This window comes from Vicugna pacos, chromosome 11 (assembly GCF_048564905.1).
Source record: "Vicugna pacos chromosome 11, VicPac4, whole genome shotgun sequence".
Lineage (NCBI taxonomy): Eukaryota > Metazoa > Chordata > Mammalia > Artiodactyla > Camelidae > Vicugna > Vicugna pacos.
Genome location: NC_132997.1, coordinates 89,177,777 through 89,204,158, shown reverse-complemented (window position 1 = coordinate 89,204,158; position 26,382 = coordinate 89,177,777). Strand labels below are relative to the sequence as shown.

The 26,382-nt window shown below is 38.0% G+C and overlaps 1 protein-coding gene across 2 annotated transcripts in view; it reads right to left on the bottom strand.

The window, feature by feature from the left end:
- Positions 1 to 26,382, bottom strand: part of PNLIP (pancreatic lipase) — a 58,451-nt gene that overhangs the window by 20,245 nt on the left and 11,824 nt on the right. The window contains exons 4-7 of one of the 2 annotated variants that reach the window (XM_072972362.1): positions 22,816 to 22,931; positions 19,695 to 19,788; positions 10,847 to 10,985; positions 9,341 to 9,500 (exon numbers count right to left, since the gene is read on the bottom strand). In XM_072972362.1, coding sequence (XP_072828463.1) covers positions 9,341 to 9,352 — 12 coding nt within the window. In that variant the 5' untranslated portion in view covers positions 9,353 to 9,500; positions 10,847 to 10,985; positions 19,695 to 19,788; positions 22,816 to 22,931. Of the gene's footprint in view, positions 1 to 9,340; positions 9,501 to 9,960; positions 9,977 to 10,846; positions 10,986 to 19,694; positions 19,789 to 22,815; positions 22,932 to 26,382 lie in introns of those variants that run through there. The other variant, XM_072972363.1, reaches the window with a different exon arrangement.

Genomic DNA, 26,382 nt, shown 5'->3' with positions numbered 1-26,382 from the left:
AAGTAAATGAATCTTAAAAGTAAGCTGATACAAGACTAAAATTGGCTTTCTCTCTGTTAAGAGGACAAAGTTTTCTTAACTTGTTAATCTGCCTTTAATATCAGATTATAAAGTTTCTTTTACCCACAGGCCCTTTTTGGTTGCCTGCTTGTCATGTCAAGCCTTTTCATAAATTAAAAATACTTTCTGTTCTTCCCGCACCCGCGGATGTACGATTCCGCTCTGGAGATGGCTAGTCTCTTCCTTCAGGACCCACCAACGGAGACCTGTCCACTGAAAACCTGTCCAATGACTCGAAATGCCCCTGATGCCACCTGGGGACAACTAAAACAACTCAGCATCCAGGACGCGGAAGTGATACAGCGGGAACGGTGAAAACCAGGTTTCTGGCATACCTGGCTGTAGCTACTCATAATTCAGCTAAGGTATTGCCACTCTTTCTCTTCTGCTTCTTTTTCCTCCTGTTCAAACTCATATCTGTTAGGCTCACGTTATTGATCCTCCGGTTTTCAGGCCAGTCACTCGGTGGGATGCTAACCCCTCTGCTAATACTAATGATATTCAAAAGGACCGGAGGAATCTGGCTTCCTCCACAAGGTCACTTAACCCTACACCGTGACTGGCTCTCTCTTAATAAACCTGTTTCTTTTATCTCATCTTCTCCTCGTATCTGTTTTTCCAAAGTCCCTACACCTTCCTGTCAAACAATTTCAAAATGGAGACCTAAACAATTTATTGGATGGCTTATGGCCTTTATTATTTCTGCCGTAATTATCCTTGCCACAGCTACTGTGGCTACTGTTTCTTTAACCAAATCTACTGACACAGCTCAAGTTGTAAACCGTGTCATAGCCAATGTTAGTCACACTATGATTGCTCAAACCCTAATCAATAATTATATTACACATAGGCTTCAAGCCTTAAAAGCTGCCTTGGAATGGCTTGGTCATAGCAAGATTTGGTCAATCAATAACCGCGACAATGCGACTGACAACATGACAAAATATGTGTCACGCCCTTTCCTTATAATCATTCTCAATACTCCTAAAATTATATTAAAAAACACCTTCAAGGTGTATTTTCCTCCAGTCTCCACTTAAATACTGATGCTCTTTTAAGGCAGCTCCATCAGCAGCTTCTGTATATTCAAAAGAAAACCAAAAACAAAAAAACAAACAAAAAAAACCTCAAACCAATATGGGACCAGATTTATATGACAATTTAATATTGCTAAATCCATCTAATTGGTGTCACGGCCTTGACCTCTGCACTTGGGTAATTGGAGCGCTCTGTGTCCTCATCTTTATTGTTTTTCTCATAATCTGCAAAATGATCTGTTCCCTGCAAGCTGCGTCCAAGCAACAACATCTGATGACTCTGCTTCAGTCAAAACCTTTGGACTCCATTTCAAACAAAAAAGGGGGATTATGGGAGCACAAACCTGGGTTAACAAACTTTGATATTGTATTGCTTTTACCAAATCATATTCTCACCTTTCTGTAAGCACATAAGAAATGTATAATCAAAACCAATGCTTTCTCTATTTGTCTTTATACTGCTATCTCACAGCAAATTGTCTAAGGGCACCGACTGAACTCTCAATACCAGTCATCACATTATCTATGAAACTTAGCTCAGTTACCTTGAAGCTGCTTTGCCAGCAGGAATCAGCTGCAACCTGTCTCCTTGCTGTAAGAAGCACAGACATGCGTTGCTTGCTTTGCTTAGACTGAGGTCATACATTCAGAGCTGCTTTGCTTATGGAAAATCATACTTTGTCCCTTGCCTTAACTGGCAGGACATGCTTTGCTTACAAGGCACAGGTGGATAGAACAGGCTGCTCGTGCTCACAGAAGACAGTGACTTAGCCCTTAGATGGGAACACTTGGGCTGCTTTACATGCTTAGACGATTTCTGATCATTGTATGGAGACCCTGTGGCGGTCTGGTTTTCATTATCAGTTGTTTGCCACACTGTAACCTTGCTCATGATTGTCTGAGGTTTAAAATAACCGTTTGTACTATCAATATTGTAACCTTCTCTCTAAGCAGAAATCAAGATAATGTTTCTGTTTTTCACCAACTGAAACTACTGACCCGCACCCCTGCGTGTACACCAAGCCCCTTACTCATTCCTACGACATATTTCACTTTGATTCTTTGCTTAACTCTTCTCAATAAATACAAGAGCTTTGGAGGAGCTTGGGGAGTTGGTCTCTGGCTTCCCTTCACTGTCTTGACTTGATAAAGTCTTGAGTAATTTCATTCTTCCTTGGTGGGACTTTTGCTGGACAAAACCCACAACGAACAGAATCCACAACAGGTGACTCTGACGTGATCACCGCTCGCGGTGATGAAGACCCACAACTGGGGACCCCTATGTGACAGTCAGCAGCAAAACCGACGTGATTGTTAGCAGCGGCAGGACCGGCGTGCTCAGAAGGAGAAAAACTTCATCCACGGACTTCAAAGAAAACTTCGTCCTGGTAAGTGGATAGCAATGCCCGCTCGGGACACTTGCCAGCGTGTCTACATTTCAGTGAGAGCTCTTCTTTTCTTTCTTTTTGTAATATGGGTCAACAAATGACGAAGGAACAGCTTCTTTATCCTAGAACATTGCAGCAGCTGCTAAAGGCAACTCATTGTATGGTGTCCGAGGATCAATTGATAAAGCTGCTTCAGATCGTGCATGAATTTTGTCCATGGTTTCTTGATCATGGAACAATAGATTTAAAATTATGAAAAAAAACTCTGCCATACAAAAATGTTTTAAGAAAGGTCAATATTAAGTATAATGCCGTTACCTAGGTTTAAGAAAGGTCAAATAAGGTCTTGTTATATCTATTGCAAATTTGTAAAAAAAAAATAATTAGTGTAATACAATTCTTATAAATAAATTAAACACAAATGAGGTAAGAGCTTTTGAATAAATGCTTTAAAATAAGTATATTTAAAAATGTATGATTAAAATAATCTACAAATATTTGGTGTTTTAAAAGTCTAGAGTTGTGCTAAATTAAGTTAAATGATGGAAATTTATTAAATAGCTATGTCATTTTCAGATAAAATAAACTTGAAACATTAATTACCGAACATTGACTTCCTCTTACAAAAAAAACTAAAGGTATTGAAAAATATTAATAAATGTTTGGTGCCACCATAATATTCTCTACTATTAAAAAAAAAATCTCAGTAAGGTAAGATGAATGTGTAAAGGAAGGTATAAGGGATGAAATTATATTTTGTTGATTGAAAAAGAGTGACTTTGTCCTAAAGCTGGTTACTTCTGAATAGAAGGAAAAAATAAGGGACAAAATAATATGGATATAGAAAGTTGTGGAAGGTTTGTGGAAGAGGAACCCCCAAAAAAGAGTTTTTACATGGTCAGGATCGGCTAAGTTTAAAATCAATTTAGTCAAAGTAAATGAATCTTAAAAGTAAGCTGATACAAGACTAAAATTGGCTTTCTCTCTGTTAAGAGGACAAAGTTTTCTTAACTTGTTAATCTGCCTTTAATATCAGATTATAAAGTTTCTTTTACCCACAGGCCCTTTTTGGTTGCCTGCTTGTCATGTCAAGCCTTTTCATAAATTAAAAATACTTTCTGTTCTTCCCGCACCCGCGGATGTACGATTCCGCTCTGGAGATGGCTAGTCTCTTCCTTCAGGACCCACCAACGGAGACCTGTCCACTGAAAACCTGTCCAATGACTCGAAATGCCCCTGATGCCACCTGGGGACAACTAAAACAACTCAGCATCCAGGACGCGGAAGTGATACAGCGGGAACGGTGAAAACCAGGTTTCTGGCATACCTGGCTGTAGCTACTCATAATTCAGCTAAGGTATTGCCACTCTTTCTCTTCTGCTTCTTTTTCCTCCTGTTCAAACTCATATCTGTTAGGCTCACGTTATTGATCCTCCGGTTTTCAGGCCAGTCACTCGGTGGGATGCTAACCCCTCTGCTAATACTAATGATATTCAAAAGGACCGGAGGAATCTGGCTTCCTCCACAAGGTCACTTAACCCTACACCGTGACTGGCTCTCTCTTAATAAACCTGTTTCTTTTATCTCATCTTCTCCTCGTATCTGTTTTTCCAAAGTCCCTACACCTTCCTGTCAAACAATTTCAAAATGGAGACCTAAACAATTTATTGGATGGCTTATGGCCTTTATTATTTCTGCCGTAATTATCCTTGCCACAGCTACTGTGGCTACTGTTTCTTTAACCAAATCTACTGACACAGCTCAAGTTGTAAACCGTGTCATAGCCAATGTTAGTCACACTATGATTGCTCAAACCCTAATCAATAATTATATTACACATAGGCTTCAAGCCTTAAAAGCTGCCTTGGAATGGCTTGGTCATAGCAAGATTTGGTCAATCAATAACCGCGACAATGCGACTGGCAACATGACAAAATATGTGTCACGCCCTTTCCTTATAATCATTCTCAATACTCCTAAAATTATATTAAAAAACACCTTCAAGGTGTATTTTCCTCCAGTCTCCACTTAAATACTGATGCTCTTTTAAGGCAGCTCCATCAGCAGCTTCTGTATATTCAAAAGAAAACCAAAAACAAAAAAACAAACAAAAAAAACCTCAAACCAATATGGGACCAGATTTATATGACAATTTAATATTGCTAAATCCATCTAATTGGTGTCACGGCCTTGACCTCTGCACTTGGGTAATTGGAGCGCTCTGTGTCCTCATCTTTATTGTTTTTCTCATAATCTGCAAAATGATCTGTTCCCTGCAAGCTGCGTCCAAGCAACAACATCTGATGATGACTCTGCTTCAGTCAAAACCTTTGGACTCCATTTCAAACAAAAAAGGGGGATTATGGGAGCACAAACCTGGGTTAACAAACTTTGATATTGTATTGCTTTTACCAAATCATATTCTCACCTTTCTGTAAGCACATAAGAAATGTATAATCAAAACCAATGCTTTCTCTATTTGTCTTTATACTGCTATCTCACAGCAAATTGTCTAAGGGCACCGACTGAACTCTCAATACCAGTCATCACATTATCTATGAAACTTAGCTCAGTTACCTTGAAGCTGCTTTGCCAGCAGGAATCAGCTGCAACCTGTCTCCTTGCTGTAAGAAGCACAGACATGCGTTGCTTGCTTTGCTTAGACTGAGGTCATACATTCAGAGCTGCTTTGCTTATGGAAAATCATACTTTGTCCCTTGCCTTAACTGGCAGGACATGCTTTGCTTACAAGGCACAGGTGGATAGAACAGGCTGCTCGTGCTCACAGAAGACAGTGACTTAGCCCTTAGATGGGAACACTTGGGCTGCTTTACATGCTTAGACGATTTCTGATCATTGTATGGAGACCCTGTGGCGGTCTGGTTTTCATTATCAGTTGTTTGCCACACTGTAACCTTGCTCATGATTGTCTGAGGTTTAAAATAACCGTTTGTACTATCAATATTGTAACCTTCTCTCTAAGCAGAAATCAAGATAATGTTTCTGTTTTTCACCAACTGAAACTACTGACCCGCACCCCTGCGTGTACACCAAGCCCCTTACTCATTCCTACGACATATTTCACTTTGATTCTTTGCTTAACTCTTCTCAATAAATACAAGAGCTTTGGAGGAGCTTGGGGAGTTGGTCTCTGGCTTCCCTTCACTGTCTTGACTTGATAAAATCTTGAGTAATTTCATTCTTCCTTGGTGGGACTTTTGCTGGACAAAACCCACAACGAACAGAATCCACAACAGGTGACTCTGACGTGATCACCGCTCGCGGTGATGAAGACCCACAACTGGGGACCCCTATGTGACAGTCAGCAGCAAAACCGACGTGATTGTTAGCAGCGGCAGGACCGGCGTGCTCAGAAGGAGAAAAACTTCATCCACGGACTTCAAAGAAAACTTCGTCCTGGTAAGTGGATAGCAATGCCCGCTCGGGACACTTGCCAGAGTGTCTACATTTCAGTGAGAGCTCTTCTTTTCTTTCTTTTTGTAATATGGGTCAACAAATGACGAAGGAACAGCTTCTTTATCCTAGAACATTGCAGCAGCTGCTAAAGGCAACTCATTGTATGGTGTCCGAGGATCAATTGATAAAGCTGCTTCAGATCGTGCATGAATTTTGTCCATGGTTTCTTGATCATGGAACAATAGATTTAAAATTATGAAAAAAAACTCTGCCATACAAAAATGTTTTAAGAAAGGTCAATATTAAGTATAATGCCGTTACCTAGGTTTAAGAAAGGTCAAATAAGGTCTTGTTATATCTATTGCAAATTTGTAAAAAAAAAATAATTAGTGTAATACAATTCTTATAAATAAATTAAACACAAATGAGGTAAGAGCTTTTGAATAAATGCTTTAAAATAAGTATATTTAAAAATGTATGATTAAAATAATCTACAAATATTTGGTGTTTTAAAAGTCTAGAGTTGTGCTAAATTAAGTTAAATGATGGAAATTTATTAAATAGCTATGTCATTTTCAGATAAAATAAACTTGAAACATTAATTACCGAACATTGACTTCCTCTTACAAAAAAAACTAAAGGTATTGAAAAATATTAATAAATGTTTGGTGCCACCATAATATTCTCTACTATTAAAAAAAAAATCTCAGTAAGGTAAGATGAATGTGTAAAGGAAGGTATAAGGGATGAAATTATATTTTGTTGATTGAAAAAGAGTGACTTTGTCCTAAAGCTGGTTACTTCTGAATAGAAGGAAAAAATAAGGGACAAAATAATATGGATATAGAAAGTTGTGGAAGGTTTGTGGAAGAGGAACCCCCAAAAAAGAGTTTTTACATGGTCAGGATCGGCTAAGTTTAAAATCAATTTAGTCAAAGTAAATGAATCTTAAAAGTAAGCTGATACAAGACTAAAATTGGCTTTCTCTCTGTTAAGAGGACAAAGTTTTCTTAACTTGTTAATCTGCCTTTAATATCAGATTATAAAGTTTCTTTTACCCACAGGCCCTTTTTGGTTGCCTGCTTGTCATGTCAAGCCTTTTCATAAATTAAAAATACTTTCTGTTCTTCCCGCACCCGCGGATGTACGATTCCGCTCTGGAGATGGCTAGTCTCTTCCTTCAGGACCCACCAACGGAGACCTGTCCACTGAAAACCTGTCCAATGACTCGAAATGCCCCTGATGCCACCTGGGGACAACTAAAACAACTCAGCATCCAGGACGCGGAAGTGATACAGCGGGAACGGTGAAAACCAGGTTTCTGGCATACCTGGCTGTAGCTACTCATAATTCAGCTAAGGTATTGCCACTCTTTCTCTTCTGCTTCTTTTTCCTCCTGTTCAAACTCATATCTGTTAGGCTCACGTTATTGATCCTCCGGTTTTCAGGCCAGTCACTCGGTGGGATGCTAACCCCTCTGCTAATACTAATGATATTCAAAAGGACCGGAGGAATCTGGCTTCCTCCACAAGGTCACTTAACCCTACACCGTGACTGGCTCTCTCTTAATAAACCTGTTTCTTTTATCTCATCTTCTCCTCGTATCTGTTTTTCCAAAGTCCCTACACCTTCCTGTCAAACAATTTCAAAATGGAGACCTAAACAATTTATTGGATGGCTTATGGCCTTTATTATTTCTGCCGTAATTATCCTTGCCACAGCTACTGTGGCTACTGTTTCTTTAACCAAATCTACTGACACAGCTCAAGTTGTAAACCGTGTCATAGCCAATGTTAGTCACACTATGATTGCTCAAACCCTAATCAATAATTATATTACACATAGGCTTCAAGCCTTAAAAGCTGCCTTGGAATGGCTTGGTCATAGCAAGATTTGGTCAATCAATAACCGCGACAATGCGACTGGCAACATGACAAAATATGTGTCACGCCCTTTCCTTATAATCATTCTCAATACTCCTAAAATTATATTAAAAAACACCTTCAAGGTGTATTTTCCTCCAGTCTCCACTTAAATACTGATGCTCTTTTAAGGCAGCTCCATCAGCAGCTTCTGTATATTCAAAAGAAAACCAAAAACAAAAAAACAAACAAAAAAAACCTCAAACCAATATGGGACCAGATTTATATGACAATTTAATATTGCTAAATCCATCTAATTGGTGTCACGGCCTTGACCTCTGCACTTGGGTAATTGGAGCGCTCTGTGTCCTCATCTTTATTGTTTTTCTCATAATCTGCAAAATGATCTGTTCCCTGCAAGCTGCGTCCAAGCAACAACATCTGATGATGACTCTGCTTCAGTCAAAACCTTTGGACTCCATTTCAAACAAAAAAGGGGGATTATGGGAGCACAAACCTGGGTTAACAAACTTTGATATTGTATTGCTTTTACCAAATCATATTCTCACCTTTCTGTAAGCACATAAGAAATGTATAATCAAAACCAATGCTTTCTCTATTTGTCTTTATACTGCTATCTCACAGCAAATTGTCTAAGGGCACCGACTGAACTCTCAATACCAGTCATCACATTATCTATGAAACTTAGCTCAGTTACCTTGAAGCTGCTTTGCTAGCAGGAATCAGCTGCAACCTGTCTCCTTGCTGTAGGAAGCACAGACATGCGTTGCTTGCTTTGCTTAGACTGAGGTCATACATTCAGAGCTGCTTTGCTTATGGAAAATCATACTTTGTCCCTTGCCTTAACTGGCAGGACATGCTTTGCTTACAAGGCACAGGTGGATAGAACAGGCTGCTCGTGCTCACAGAAGACAGTGACTTAGCCCTTAGATGGGAACACTTGGGCTGCTTTACATGCTTAGACGATTTCTGATCATTGTATGGAGACCCTGTGGTGGTCTATTTTCATTATCAGTTGTTTGCCACACTGTAACCTTGCCCATGATTGAGGTTTAAAATAACCGTTGGTACTATCAATATTGTAACCTTCTACGTATAAATTAAGATGACAGTGTTTCTGTTTTTCACCAACTGAAACTCCTGACCTGCGTCCCTGCTGTTACCATGTCCCTTACTCATTCCTATGACATATTTTACTTTGATTCTTTGCTTAACTCTTCTCAATAAATACAAGAGCTTTGGAGAAGCTTCGGGAATTGGTCTCTGTCTCCCTTTCACTGTCTTGACTTGATAAAGTCTTGAGTAATTTCAGCCTTCCATGGTGGGACCTTTGCTGGACAAAACCCACAAGGAACAGAACCCACAACTGGTGATCCCCACGTAAGCACCACTCAAAGCAATGAGAACTCATAAAAATTTACAGGCACAGAAAGAAAGCAACAGAAGTATTTGTGTATGAAGAAAATTCAAGAAAGGTGGGCAAGGGAGATGTTAAAATCAGGACAGAAGGCATAAGGAAGGGATTACATGGATGGGAGCTGTGGTAAATTCTTACCGAATCCTTCATGTCTCAGAACTGAATTCACTCCTTAGAGACTGTTCTCAGCACTCATCAGGTTGATCACAAACTCGGAGAAGGCTGGAAATCTCTGGGCCTTGTCACACACCTCAGCACCCCATCCAGTTGGCACATAGCAGGCCCTTAACGCATTCTTCTTGAATGAATAAACAAACAAATGAGAGAATGAGTATAAAAAGCAATTGCTTTTGCATAATTGCCGCAGTAACAGCTGCCTACACAATCTCGCAGTAAAGAACTGTGATTTTCTGAAGATTTTTAAACTCAAAACAAGCAAATAAACATACCAAAAAAAGAAAGAAAAGGAAAAAGGAGGAGCTAATGCTCTCTCTGGAGGTGACTATAAAGTAAAACACATTCGGTGTGAATAACCAAATAATTCATGCAAAATTTATCAGTTGACATTTTAGACAGTACAAAGGTTAATCCACAATTAGGATGACCTTTGTTCAATACACCAAAAGTCACTAAGTTCTGAAACAGAGACTAGAGTCCATGGGGGATTATTTTATAAAATGAAATAGGTTCAAATTTTAGAGGGTTTTGGAAAGAGTCAATCTCCCAAACTGTCACGAAAACTAAGAAAGGAATTGTACATAAACAGCAGTCTATCGCATCAACGTTGGATGAATGACTTCCCCTAAATCCAATCTTGCTAGACTCCTTAGCTGGGTTGTAAAATTTTATGAACCATGTTGTTTCATTCAGATCACTGACGTGCTATCTAGGAATGTCTGTTACAGGGTATGGAGCAGAGATTGCTGGCCTCTTCCTGCAGGGAATAGAACTAAACTCTTGTTACCCAATCTCCTTTGCAGGGAGATAGCCCACATGATCAACTTCTGGCCAATGAGATGTAAGTACACAAATGTTTGCCAGTTCAAGTCCTCTTCATAAAAACCCACACAAGATCTTCCACTTGCCTTGCTTTCCATGGCTTGATGCAGACAAGTACAATGACTCTGAAGACCATGTGTTGAAACTAGCAGAGACACAAGATGGAAGGAGTCTGGTTTCCCTGCTTAGAAGAAAGCCTCTCTACGATCACAGACGGCCATTTTGACCTTGTCATAAGCAAAAAATTCCTATTGTTTTAAGTCACTGATATTTTAAGGTGATAGCAATTAGCATTACCTTAACCAACAGAGATATTTTACTGTACAATGATTTCTCCTACTTCCAAGAACAGTTTAGGAATCAAAGACTGAATCCTGGGCTGCAAATTTTACCATGAGATTTGAATGCAGACAGTATGCAAAACATTAATACTTTGACAGATTTAAAAAATCCCCTTTCCTGCCATTTCCCAAATTATAAAAAGTAATTGCTCAATTCTCCACTCCATTTTCGTATAATTTTAATTTTAATGGGCATTTTTTCAATTCAGTGACCATTGTTTCACAAGAAGTTGAAGTCATAACATACCTCAGGCTTTAGTCAAAATTCACCCAATGTTACCTGGACCTCCAACATGCAACTTACGTGTAGTTAGAGCGGTTCAGTGGGCTGAGTATATAGGAAACTCTCAACATAGGTAGGTGGATTGGTGCTACCACCAAAACTTTGCTCTCCAGCTTTTGTTACTCCTCACATCTCAGGATTGTGGGCTAGAAGGTGGACCCTGCAAAGGGTGACAGAGCCATGAGCCATGGCAGTCCTTCCCCAGGTATCTCATAGCATTGAAAATGGGCTTTCATTGAAAAATAATTCTACATTTCCTGGATTCAGTAGAGCATTACATTACATTGACTCAGTTTTGACTCTGAAGACTTGGACATATAAAAATAAAAAGACAGAAGTTTCTAATCTAGTAGCTATGTTTGTAGCGGAGTTAAATATTGACATATGTTTAGGCTCTGTTCTGGCAACCTTGTGATACTAAATTCCAGGTGAGGGAAAGAAAGACCCTGGGACACCTGTGTGGCCAGATAACCAGCGTATTAGCCAAGTGGGGTCTCATTTACTTAACCTTCACAGCGTCTGTCCTGTCCTCTCTTATCCAGCTCAGTCCACTGCCAGGGCCATCAATGGGAGGGAGAACATGCTTGACCAAGGATGCCCAACCTCCCTGAGCAGAAGGAGATTGCAATAACCTGGGAGCTATTGTTCCCTCACACCTTCCAGAGCAACTGTCCTTCCAAATGCGAGGGGGTTAAATTCACCCAGATCCAGGGATTGAAATTATAGTCAACCCTATTCTGTTATGCATGAAGATGGTTTACTTTGTGAAAAAGAATAATAAGCATACTTAAAATTTTATAGCATTAATTATTCAGTTTTACATACTTCTAAAGTTTTTGCATTTAACTACCTGGAGAACCTATGGAAGCTTTAGCTATTTTTCTTAAGAAGACCGTGAGACTTAGAGAGTTAAAGCAATCTTTCCAGGGTCATGCTGTTGGTAAGTCTGGAGGGCCAAATCCTCTCCTCCAGTCCCAGAAGACTTTTTTGGTGTAAATCTACAAAAGGCCATGTTCTCCATGTGTTAGTCTAGAGTTGATCTAAAAAATGGTCAAGAATGGGTGCAGCAGGAAGTGTTAATATGTGTATGTAAATACATGTATATAAGACTATATAAGACTGGGTATCTGCCTTCCAAAATAAAGTCACACACATACTTTTTTGGATAATTGTTTTATTTGTATTTTGCTCCCCTACTACAAATGCAGCAAGTGGCAATTCTGTCAAATAGAAATACAACTTTTGTCATATTAAATATGATAATCATGACTTTCCTGGGCCATCACAGTAGTCTTCTAATTGCTTTTCTTGCCTTCAGAAGGACAATTTCTATCCTCTACACAGTGCCTGACAGTCTGGTTTAAAATGCAGACTGCCTATGCTATTGCTTAAAATCACTGCCTTCTTTCCTTGCTCTGTACTTTCTAGATCAGCACTGCTTAATAGGAATATATTGTAAGTCATAATTTAAAAAGTAAAAGAAATAGGTGAAATACATTTTAATAACTTATTTAATCTAAAATATCCAAGATATTATTTCAACATGTGGTGCATTTCAAGTGATCAATGGTCACATGTTGCTAGTGCCTATTGTATTGGATAGCACAATTCTAGATCAAATTTACTCTTCCTATCACAAGTAAGGCTTTACAGATCTGATAGCTTCTCTGAGGTTTCTAACCCTGTTGCATACCCATTTGGCCCATTTTCCAGTCACTCTGAATTCCTTTCAAGACATGAGCTCTTGAGAAGTTTTAATGGGATCCAACTATAGGGTACTTAAAGAATGGAATAACAAGATTTACCAGATGTCACTGAGCAGGAAGAGCCTGCAAATAAAGTAGGGATGTAAAATTCAACAGACCCAGGGATCACAGCTTGTATACTGAGAGCTATGATGAAAGAGGGACAAAAGAGAGAGAAGAAGCAAAAGAAAGAGAAAAATACTGAACTAATAATTTGTACCAAATTTTTCTGTTTTATACCTAAGATGTTTTGGGGATCAAATAATTAGAAATTATCTGAGGAAACTTACAGAGGGGCAGGCAAAGCCAGAGGCTGTCTCACTATGTGCATTTCATAACCAGCTTTGTAAGGCAAGTAGCAAAGTCCATTTAAAAAAATTATAAGCTGAGGGATTTCTACTTCCAGCCATGATGGAGCAACTGGTACCAGATTTTCTCTTTTACCATAGATAATTACAAGATTGGACAAAATGTACAAAACAATGATTTGCAAAGGTTGGACAATGGGTAGTGCAAGACTGTAACAAACAAAAAGAAAAGGAAAACAAATGAGGTGAGATCTTTAATCACGCTAGCTATATGCCTGGAGGAACTTCCTGGACACCAGCTCAAAGTGGGAGATTCCAATCAGAGCAAAGTGGACTCACTGAGCTGAGAAGACAGAGAGCAGAGTTCAAGGAGGCTAAAGTAGTCAGATTTTGTGCAGCAAAGTACTGGAGTGGAGGAAACTACAAAGATGGAGTGTTTTTAGAAACTGATATAGGGGTCCACGAGAGTCTTTGGATGAATACTAAGCTATGCTTGCGAAGAGTAAGATTCCATGAGGCTGATTTAAAAACAACTATTAGGGAAATACCAACTCTTGAGAGAATTTATGATCTGAACAATCCCTGGAGCCCACACAAAATTGGGAGACATTCAGCCTAACAGAGTAAGAGATTTCACTGAATGATCAAGGCATTCAGCAGATAACCCCGAAAAGGCCATGCCTTAGGAGGAGGGTTAACATCGCCCAAGAATAAAGGTCAATCCCAATCTAGCCTAAACCTCAAAAAATTATACTGATCCACAAACAAATTAACTGCATACCCCATTCAAATAAAAAAGAAAAGTTAAATTCCTACAATTCTCTTTATTAGAAAACAATAATTCACTCCATCATGTAAAATTATAAATGCCCAACATCTAATCACAATTTACTAGGCATATGAAGAAGAAGAAAAGAAATAACAAGCAGTTTAACATACACATAACTGAATCCTGGGGCAAGTGTTAAATAAAATATTTGAAGAAACAATGGCTGAAAATGTCCAATATTGATTTTTTTTTAAAGGAACCCACACATACAAGAAACTCAAGAGTTCCCAAGCAGGATAAATCCAATGAAAATCATACAGAGGCACAACATAGTATATCAATCCTGAAATCCAATGATGAAAGAGAAAGGTCTAAAAGGCAGACAAGGAAAAAATGCTCATCATATACAGGGAAAACAAAAATAAGAATGACTGTAGACTTCTCAACAGACACAAGCAAAAAGACAATGGAATGGCTTATTTAAAGTGCTAAAAGTCATAGACCTAAATGGAAAAGCTCAAACAAAACCCATATAGAAAACATAAAAAAATTTGATGCCTTAGAATAGGTAAAGATTTCCTAGCTAGGAAATAAAAAGCATTCTATTGAAAAATAGGTAAACTGGGTTTCATGAATTAAAACCCTAATATTCAAAAGACATCTATATGAGGAAAACTTACAAAACTCTGATCAATGAAATCAAAGAACTAAATAAATGAAGAGATGCTCCATTTTAATGAATACGAAGACTCAATCTGGCAGAGCTGTCAGTTCTTCCCAATGTGATCTATAGATTCAATGCAATTCCAATAAAATCTTAACAAGTTATTTTGTGGATTTTGACAAACCAATTCTAAGGCAAAAGACACAGAATAGCCAACATAATATTGAAGGAGAAGAAAAAAATTGGAGGACTGATACTACTTCAAGACTTACTATACAGCTACAGTAATCAAGACAGTATGGTCTTGGCAGAAGAATATACAAATAGATCAACAGAACAGAATAGAGAACCCAGAAGTAGACCCACATAAAAACAGTCAACTGATCTTTGATAAAGAAGCCAAGGCAATACAATGGAGCAAAGATAGTCTTTTCGACAAATGGTGCTGGAAAAATTTGGATGTTCACATGCAATACAGATCTTATACCCCTCACAAAAACTAACTCAAAACCCACAGACTTATATGTAAAATGCAAAACTATAAAACTAAAGATAACTTAGATGACCTTGGGTATGGTGATACAATACCAAAGGCATGATGCATCAAAGAAATAATTGGCAAGCTGGACTTCATTAAAATTAAAAACATTCACTCAAAGACAATGTCTAGAAAATAAGAAGAAAAGCCACAGACTAGGAAAAAATATTTGTAAAATACACGTCAGATGAAGGACTGTTATCCAAAATATATGAAGAACTCTTAACCCTTAACAATAAGAAAACAATCTGATTAAAAATGTGCCAAAGACTTGAAGAGACACTTCACCAAAGATGTAAGGATGGCAAATAAGCATATGAAAAGGTGCTCCACATCCTAAGTCATCAGGGAAGTGCAAATAAATACAATGAGATACCACTACACAGCTAGCTATTAGAATGGCTAAAATCCAGAGCATTGACAACACCAAATGCTGACGGGATGTGGAGAAACAGGAGTTCTTGTTTATTGCAGGTGGGAATGCAAAATGGTACAGTCACTTTGGAAGACAATTTGGCAGTTTCTTACAAAACTAAACATACTCTAACTATATAATCCAGCAACTTCTCTCCTTGGTGTTTACTCAAAGGAGCTGAAATTTATGTCTACACTAAAACCTATGCATGGATTTTTACAGCAGCTTTATTCATACTGCCAATGCTTGGAAGCAATCAAGAAGTCCTACAGTAGGTGAATGGATAAGTAAACCATTCTACATTCAGACAATGTAATATTATTAAGCACTAAAAAGAAATAATCTTTCAAGCCATTAAAAGACATGGAGGGACCTCAAATGCATATTACTAAACAAAATATGCTGATTTGTAACGGCTTCATACTATTTGATTTCAATTATATGATATTTCAGAAAAGGCAGGTTCTAGAACAGGCAAATTTCCCATGAAGTTCTTAATGACATCTAAAATCGTGAGTCCTTTCCAGAATGTTTTCAGTTTACTTTGCCCAGATCCATCAGAGGTTATTCCTATCTATTTATGGCAGCCATGCTATCCACAGTAGCTATAGCCGCACAAAATGCGTTTCTTAAATAATAAGATTTGAAAGTTGAAAGGACTCCTTGATCCATGGGCAGCAGCATGGATGTTGTGTTAGCAGGCATGAAAACATTAACCTGGTTGTACATCTCCATTAGAGCTTGTGTGACCAGGTGCACTGGCGATGAGCAGTAATATTTTGAAAGGAATCTTTTTTCTGAGCAGTAGGTCTCAATAGTGGGCTTAAAATATCCAGTAAACCATGGTGCAAACAGATGTGCTGCCACCTAGGTTTTATTCCATTTATAGAGGACGGGTGGAGCAGATTTAGCGTAATTCTTAAGGGCCCAAGGATTTTCGGAGGTAAATGAACATTGGCTTCAACTTAAAGTCACCAGCTGCATTAATCCCTAACAAGAGAGTCAGCCTGTTCTTTGAAGCTTTGAAGCGAGGCATCAACTTCTCTTCTCTAGCTATGAAAGTCCTAGTTGGCATCTTCCTCCAAAAGAAGGATGTTTTGTCTACACTGAAAAATCTGTTGTTTAGTGTAGCCACTTTCATTAACTATCTTAGCTAGACCTTCTGGATAAGCTGTTGCTGCTTCTAAATCAGCACTTGCTGCTTCACCTTGCACTCTGATGTTGAGTTTCGTAAACCTCATGAATCAACCTCTGCTAGCTTGAAACTTTTTCTTCTGCAGCCTCTGCATCTCTATGTCTTCATAGATCTGAAGAGTTAGGTTCTTCCTCTTGAATAACCTTTGGTTTAAGGGAGCCAAATGCTATTGGAAAAATGGCACCAATAGACTTGCTCTAAGTAGGGTTGCCACAAACCTTCAGTTTGTAAAACTACGGTACCTGTGAAGTGCAGTAAAATGGGGGTATGCCTGCATGCATATTTGTCAAAACTTATTGAAGTGTACTTCTAAAATGGATGCATGTTATGAAACGTATTTACATACATTTTCTTACTGGTAAACAAAACCTCAGTAACACTGAGAAAAGTGTGCCAGGTAAGTGCCCAAGGTAAGTGCTCAGAAACAATTTGTGGAGTTGAATCTTATGAAGGGTGGCTATCACATGGAAGATTCTGCCAATTAAATTCGCTCTTGAAATTTTGAGGCTGGTAATTCACTCATGCATTCATACATTCTTTCAGTTATCAGGCAGTTATCTTCTGCATGCCTCCTAAGTTACTGCATGTCTCCTAGTTCCTGTCCCAGGTTCTGGGGATAAGTCCCAGAACCTTCTTATAGCAGTTGAAATGATGAGACTTGATCACATTCTAGGTATATTTTTGAGGATAAGATGGAAAGGATTTGGATGGGAGTATGGGAAATGGAGATGAGTCAGGAATGACTCCAAAATGTTGATTTGAGCCCCTGGAAAGCTGGAGCTTCATTAACTGAGATGGGGAAGACTGTGTGTGAGTGGAGCAGGGTTGGGGCAGAGATCCAGGGATCTGTTTTGGACATGTTGGATATGAAATATCTTATTGGAGGCTAAGTGGAGGTGAAGAGTAGGCAGTTATTCTGGAGTTCAGAGGAAAGTTCCAGTATGAAATATAAATTTGGGATTCACTTGGTTTCGATAAAGCCACTAGTCTAGATGAGATCACTTAAAGAGAGATGTTAAGTACTAAGCCTTGAGGTATTACAATGTCAAAATCTCTGGGAAATGAAGAAGATACTGAGAAAGAGCAATCAGCGAGGACGGAGAAAAACCAAGAGAAAGTGGTGTCATGGAGACCCAGCGAAGAAACTGTTTTAAGAAGGTGAGATGATTAAAAGGTTCCCAGGCTGAGAAAGTGAATTGACCTTTAGAATGAAAAATGGGAGAGAATATGGCGATTTGGCTAGATGGAGGCTGATTAAGAGAGATTTCTATTCCAGTTACAATTTTCACTGTCTTTCAACACTCAGTCAGGGGCTTGAAGCATTTGGTTGAGCTGGTTTCTGAGGCTCCGAGCTCTGTGCTTCCTGTTATAGCTTGAGAACCACACCCTTCCCTGCTGCAAACCCAGTGGTGTCTGTCCTTACTGATGCCAGTGTGTCTTCTTCAGTCTGTATTATGGCTCATAAAATAACCATTGTGTTGAAATTCGGTTTAAGCTAGACAAAAAAATGTGTAAAGTGCTTTTTCTTGAGCCACACGGCCCAGCAGCCAATTCCCATTCTGCACATGAGAGAGGCCATCCAACTGTAATGTGAAATAGGTCCTCAGTACACTCAAAATAATCATTTCACATAGTCTGCCATTAACACTACAGAACATCCAACATATCATTTGATAAGGGAATTTGGCTGATAGCTCATTCTTCATTTTTCTCTCCCAGAATAATATGTTTCATGATCACTGTGGCTGATGGATGGTTTTACAGGCTCCTCAGCGATAGTGTGATTTGCAACTATTTTTATTATAAAAAGTGCAATTTTGAATAATGCCTGTGTAGTTTTGAGTTGACTTCTGTATTTAGGGGTAAACTTAATTAATTTCATGCTGGAAAGCATTATTATTATTATCAGTTTTTGCTTGTTCTGGAGAAAAAATAATTTATTTACTTGAGCAAACCAGTGTATTATTGAAAATATTATGAAAGCGTTAACATCATCAGCTTCATTTTGGACAGAATGTGAATGACTAATCCCACCGTAGACTGGAGGTCAGGGTGTAAATGACAACTGAATGGTGATCTAATAGAATCCAGGTTTTGATCATCCTTGTATAAGCTATTATCACCATCACATTTCACATCTGTTCCAAGTCCTAAAGATTCATATGTGAGATTTTCACTGGAGTCTAGTCTACTATTTAGGTTGATGAGCTTATTCTGTGTTACTATTTTCATCTGTGTTACTATCTGTGTTACCATTGTCATCACTGCCTTTTCACTTCAATGAACCACTTTTAAGCTGTTCATCCTTTCTTTGTCAAAATGAGACTATAACTCAAGAGAATAGGAATGACATAAAGTACAAATTTAACACAAATGATGTGAAAATAACTAACCTACAAGAACTGTTCTCTGGTAATGAAATGGTGCTGAGGGCATAATGCCAGGGCCACCTGCACCACATATGGCCACGATTATTAAGAAGGGAAAGGAATTTCTGTGAATTTCTAATAAATTTTACTTCTCAAATGTGTCAGGTGGAAGTGAATAAAATTGTTTCATCACATTCTCTACTGAAACTGACAAACCACCTAGGCTGATTACAAAAATGGTCCCAGTTCCCTACCCCTCTCCACCCAAGCCTTTTGCAATTTGACTTTTTAGTTCCTCCCATCAAGAGCTGGAGTCTGTTTATCCACCTTTGAATTTGGGCTTGCTCTGTGACTGCTTTGCCACTAGAAGTGGTGACAATGACACCTTTTGAGCCTATGCCTCAAGGGTCCTTTCATGCTTTCATTCATTTTCCTGGACCCCTGGGAGTCCAAGATTAATAAGCACACACTAGCCTGTGGAAGGATGAGAGATCATGTCAAGGAGAGCCAAGGCAGATGAGGCCATCCTTAACCAGCCAGCCCTCAGCTCACCTGAAACCGATCACATTCACATGAGTGTGACTAAGCCAGGCAAACCTGGCCCAGATAAGCAGAATCATCCAGCTGACATATAGGACAATTATAAATGCTCATTATTTTAAGTGACTGAGTTTTGGGATGGTTTGTTATTCAGCAGTAACTGACTCATCACCTGTGTTCTATTTGATGGACCACATCTTGAGAAATACTGAATTAGAGAGAAAACTCCATTGAAGGTAGGGATCATAACTACATTTTCAACTTCAGCCACCTAACACCTAAATGAGGGCCTGGTTCAGGGTTAATTTATTCTGTTAAGTACTTACCAAATTAATTAATTAATCAATTTCCTTCTGTTAGCTCCAGGAACATTGTGCATTCGTGTACTCTTGAACACTATCAGCATCTGCTCTCAGACTCCTATGCAAATGAAGAGAGATGCATACTATTTACACTGTTATGCTGACAACATAAACTGCATTGGAGATAACAGTAACGACAGGTATTAAAGCCAAGGATAACAAATAGGTTTTAGTTTGTGTGTCTATTAAATCAGTTGGTGATGGCTGTCTGGACCAGCAGGCTTAAAGTGACAGGCCTGACTTGTCCTGTGGGCCATAGTTTGCAGCTCCCAGGTCTAAAGAATGTAAAACTTTCTACACTTGTGTGCTGAAGTATATGGGCTCTGAAACCAGACTCCATTGTGTACTGATGTGGTCTTAGACTTATTGCCTACGTTCTTTGTACCTCAGTTTCCTCATCTGTAAAATAGGAATGTTCTAGAACATTCATTGGGTTCCTGTGAGGAATAAATGGGACAGGTAAAGCATGCAGAATAGGGTTTGGCACATAGTAGGCACTTAATAGGTATTATTACTCTTTTTGTTATTCGGATGAACTTCTCTTCTTTTATTTGTGCTTCTATAAGGCTTTGCAGAATTTACCAACAATCTATTTTATTTTTTCTAATTAAACTCAGTATCTTTCCCTCCTCTAAGCCAATAGATCTTGTCTCTGATTAATACTACATGCTTATCGCGTAATTTGCTACTTTAATTGTTAAGTGATACATAGAACTGTCTGAGTTTAGTAAATATATGTGTTTTTTAAAACTTGATTATATGAAATAATTGACAAGTAATTAATAGTGCATAAGGAAAATCACAGTTAACACAATAACAGATAATTACACAAATTACATTTTTTTTCATTTATATGATGACTATAACTTTGTCGAGAGAGTACTGAACACGTAGCTGAAAAGTAAATATTTCAGATGAGGTAGTCATTTGGATAACTGAAGTTAAATTAAATATAGTTTAAAGTTAAATTAAATTCCATTTTCTCTTAAGATATCCTTTCCTTTTCCTGGATAAGCAGTTATATAAAGCATTTCTTAAATGTATGAGAAAATTATATGAGTCATAAAAATTACCGGAAATACAGTCCTATTTTTATGTGTGATATCATTCCATAGTCATTGCCATGTCATGACAAATAACTTTTCTCAGTTAAACATTACAGGAAGGGCAAGGATATCCTGCAAAGCTCCCTGAGTTGAGAATGTTACTAGAGTAACTACTTCTTATATATTTTCACACCATAAATTCCCTTACGAAATCAGATTAGATTACATAATAAAGACAGTTTTTTTTTTCTAGTTAGTATCCTGATCAGGATATATCAATGGGACAGATTCCTGTCAATTAGGACAACAGTTTTCTTATCTTCTCTCACCCTAGTAGAATCCTCACAGAATACTGAAAGTTTTTGGAATGATAATTAAAGTTCTTTTGCATAAAGAAAAAAGAACTACATAATATCAAATATTTAGCAAGATTGGCAAAACATAATATTTTCCCAGAGAAATCTCTTTATACATATAATGGCTTTACGGTTCCAGACTCAGTCTGTCTGCAGAGTGTAGGAGAGAATACTTTTTACATGTGATACCTCCTTTCCTCCATTTGCTAGCAATCTAGATTACTGCTTTTCAAAATGTAGTCTGTGGGCCAGCAGGGTCAGCATCACCTCGAAGCTGAATTAGTCAGCAGTGCAAAAGCCACCTGCATCTGCTGAGTTGGAATCCGCACTTTAACAGGATCTGTGGAAGATTTTTGTGCGCACGTTCAAATTTGAGAAACGCTAATCTGGATGGCCGCAATTTGGCTTTTTCCAAAACCTGATGTACTTTAAAAGGGAGAAGGTGAACCTAATAAACGGCCAACTAAAGAATAAGAGCTGATCAGCCTTGGAAACGGGCTGAGGAGCTCAGCCACTTGGAGATGATGGAAACTGCATCCACAAATATAGCGTATGAACCTCCTGAATGAGGGCTCTAAAGCACCCTATGACTGCTTTGGGATCTTGGGTAATATCTATATGTGAAACACGTGCTCTGCCATCTCCAAGGCTGGTTATCAACAGAAAAAGAGCACCCTACTTATCACCAGCCCCTGGACACTAGATCTCTGATCACATGGTCCAGGACTGAAAGAAAGCACTTGGGATCCATTCTCCCAAGCTCACATGTAACTATTTGAAGTCCCCTCTTACGTGCATTGCCTTTCCTACCCAGGACCGCAGGATGGACAGGCTGTGATTTGCCTGATGGCCCCATCTGCCCTCCTTCCAGTCTCCCCAAGAGGCTGGTAGCCTAGGGGTCTCCAGTGATGTGAATTTCAGAAGATGAGTGCCCACTTCTGCAGAGTAAACTGCTTCAGAATGTGCCGAAATGAGTCCATAATAAAACAATGTAAATAATGGGAACCTCTTGATTTGCCAAGATAATCTGACAATAACATCTACAGAGAAACAGTGGGATTTAGGTCCACTCAAGGGAAGATATGAAAGCATTCCAAATATTCCTTAGCCTTTATTAAAAAAATAAGGGTACATCTAACTGTTAAGGTAGTTGTCATGGGTCATTATCGTTCCCTTCTGCAGTGAAAAGAATGCTATTTAATGAGTCACTTTAGGAACTTGCTATTAGAAACTAATTTAGGAAATTGATTTAAAAACTAATAATGAAATAATCACTTAATCCCATGAAATTAAAGTCTAAGATGATTTTCATATCTCTTTCTGCTGAGTAAGTGAGTTCAGCTTTTCATTTGCTCCTTGAGGTTTCTTACAGTATAACCAGTGTGATGTTTTAGATGAATTATATCAATTTGTTAGAACTGAAACGAATAATGGCTGAAATTCAGTTTAAAGACCAGATTAATTACTTAATTAAATTGCTTTAGATATATTTATATTTCTTAAGCAAAATTGATTAGCAAATGAGGTCAAACTGGCTTCTGAATGAAGCTTAAAAATCATTGCCATTCATAATAATTTTCTGTTAAATTAAGGGAGAAGCGTCTGTTATCCATGATCACACTTTTGCAATTGCTTTGGAACAAACTCCTGAGAATGGAGCCTGTGGAATCTGGAGATATTTACCTGATCAACACCCACAAAAGATGCACACCAGCTCCCACCATCACTCTGTGGGACCCGAGTTTATTTCCTTAGTGTTCTTTCTCTCCAGTCCACGCAGACATGTTTCTCTCTTCCACCTGAAAAATGCAAGAACACTCTAGGAAAGAAGTAAATGATTCAGAACTCAAGTGTCTTCCCTTTTAACACATTTTGGGAAACAGCATAAGATCACCTCTCTTTTGTACATTCTCATGCACACGCTTAATCTAATTTGCACAAACAGTAACTGGGACAGAAAAAATTGACTTGTTACAATCCTGTATTTGTAGTTTCATATATTTTAATATTGAATTCAAACTAGAAGTTTAATCTGAGTGGCAACTTGAATCTTGAGAATTTTACTATAATATAGGCATAGATGCTTTATTTTTTAATATATAAAATGTAGTATCATGGGCTATTAAACCTGTAAGTAGCTTGACTGTCGTAGTGCTAAATGCAAGATTCTTCCACTAGAGGGCCCCTCAACTAAATATATTGGAAGTGAAAAAGGTTTGTTTTATGATGGAAAAAAATTTTTTTTTAAATCAAAAGGCTTTTAAATCTCTACCATTAATGTGTATCAGTGGAAAGTTATTTCAAATGAAAACATACAGATATTCAATCAGCACTTTATAAGGTGGGGAATCTGTGATCAGAGGAGAATGTCATAAGCAAAATTTAAAAAAAAATAGAATCTTACTGTGTTAGTGCTGGATGGAAACTTCAAAAAAAAATGAAAAATAATTTAAAAATACCCTATCCTCACTCTAAATATTTTTTTAAAAGGAAGCAAATTTATAAATAATCTTTAACATTCTCATTTTCACCAAAATTGGAGAAGACAAGGCTCAAAGAGGGGAAATAACTTGCCTGGGGCCAGAGTGCCAGTTACTACAGTGTCTGGACAAGACTCTAAGCACCAGCTCCGTGCGTTCTCTACTATTGTCTGATGTAACAATATTTTCCACCTCTGTTGACATCTTTATCCATCTAGAATAAATATCCTTCTGATTCTCAAGTGCTGGGAAGAGTCTCGAACTGACTTTTGGGCTGAGCATTAGGTAATACTGCGGAGCGTCAGGTAATACTACAGGTGGATTGTGCTCCTCCTAACACATGCCTCTGGTCTTAAATTATGTCCCAGGCTTCCCCTCAGGTGTCGCTGTCGCTAGTTCTGATCATGTAAATTCATCGATTTTAATTTCCACTATCTTACTTTAATTTCTCTATTGGTTTTTAGTGGTTGCTCTAGGGAGACATATATCTTTAACTCTTCACAGTCTACTTAGAGTTAATATTGTACCACTCCACATCAATGCTAAGAACTTGGCAACTGTGTAGGTCCCTTTCCCACGCTTCACCACCCTTTATGCTACGGCTGTCTATCCATTCATTCCATCTATGTAACTTACACACCCCACAAGACAATGTTAAAATCCAGTCACAAATTTTTTTGAAATGATGGTGGAAAGACAATCTCTTTTATTTGCCCACACATTTCCCATTTCCCATGTGCTTCATTCCAAGTTTCCATCTCTGGCATATCTTGTAGTTCAGGGTTGTGGGCATGCATTCACTTTGTTTTCTTTGATCTGAAAATGGCTTCATTCTACTTCATTTTTTTTTAAACAAAAACACGTTTTAAGAATTTCACAACATGCTTTCCCATATGACTTCCTCTCATAGTAACTTTTCAGTGAAAAGTTATTGAGGCCAGAGTACTAGGTGACTTACTCAAGACAACAAACCTAGTAAGTAGAGTAAGTCAGGACTGAAATCCAGTTCCTCTGACTTGAAATTCGACAATCTGTCTATCATGCCAGTTATTCATAAGCAGGAATATGAAGTGATGAAATAGCACCAACTCAGAAGTAGCTAATGCATGGATGAGAGATGAATGGAAAAGCAATAAAGACTTCCTAATAAGAGAGACTTCAGACTACCGAGGAAAGGGCTCTGGATGCAGATGGGAGAGTCCTCTAGGTTAAAAAAAAATTCAGTGTAAAGATACTTTTCTTGCCTAAAATCATGGCATGCAATAAGATTCAGACTACAAAAGAATGGTTGGTAAGAGCAGAGGACTTTCACGTTGTGAAGGAATTTCCCGGGAGACTTCCATTTCTGATAGCTCTCAAGTTAATTCAAATTGAGAAATGGCAATTAGGAACAGAAATAGAAATAGAATGAGGAACAGAAGTCCAGTTATTAAGCCCTAGTCAAGACAGACAAGACAGAAGGCTTATATTTTAAGGATTGGTGTTATGTCTTTGAAAAAGGAGAAACTGAAACGTTTCTGCAATCAGAATACCAGCAGGAAGCATACCAAGCCAGATTTATTAATGGAGCTTAAATTTCAGGGCCCTTTTCAAGTGCATGGGTTCCTTCCAAGGTTCTGTGCCTAACTTTATATTCATAATTTTGCATTACTCTTCTTAGTGAGGGACCCCAAATTCTTTGAGTTTTAAAAATCTTTTTTTTTGTTAAGGTATAATTGAAATATAACTTTTTTTGTTTGTTTCAGGTGTACAACATAGGTTCAATACTTGTATATATTGTGAAATGATCAACACAATAAGCCCAGTAAACAGCTGTCCCAATACTTAGCTACAATTCTTTTTCTTGTGATAAAAGCTTTTAAAATCTATTCTCTAAGCAACTTTCAAATATACAATCCAGTATTATTAACTATAGTCACTATGCTTTACATTACATCCCATCATGTATTTATTTTATAACTGGAAGTTTCTATCTTTTGACTTCCTTAATCCATATCACCTGCCCCTCCCTGGCCCCAATCTGGTCTCTGTATCTATCAGCTTGGGTTTTTTTTTGTTTGTTTGTTTTTTGCATTTTTTTTGCTGTTGTTTTGTTTTGTTTTTAGATTCCACATGTAAGTGAGATCATACAGAATCTATCTCTGTCTGACTTATTTCATTTAGCATAATGCCCTTAAGTTCCATCCATGTTACTGCAAATGGCAAGATTTTATTCTTATTTATGGCTGAGTAGTATTCCATTGTTCCATTGTGTATGTGTGTGTGTGTGTGTGTATGTGTACCTATACCTATATCACATCTTTTTTATCCATTCATCATCGATGGGCACTTAGGTTGCTTCCATATGTTGGTTATTGTAAATAATGCTGCTATGAACATAGGGATGCATGTATTTTTTTGAGTTAGTGTTTTTGTTTTCTTCTCACTTCATTCTTAAAGGACATTTTGCTGGATGTAGATACCTGGCTTAATGGCTTTTTCTTTAGTACTTTAATGACATTCTGTTTTCTTCTGGCCTTTACAGTTTTTGATGAGAAAAGAACAGCTATTTAAATTATGTATAATGTGTTTTTTCCTTGGCTGCCCTCAAGTTTCTCTTTATCTTTAAAGAGTTCTTTTCAGCAGTTTGATTATATTGTGCCCAGATGTGGTTTTCTTTGTACTTATCCTTCCTAGAGTTTGCTAAGCTTGCTGAATCTGCAAATTTATATCTTTCAACAAATTTGGGGATTTTTCTTCAAATATTTGTTCTGTACCACCTGTCTCTTTT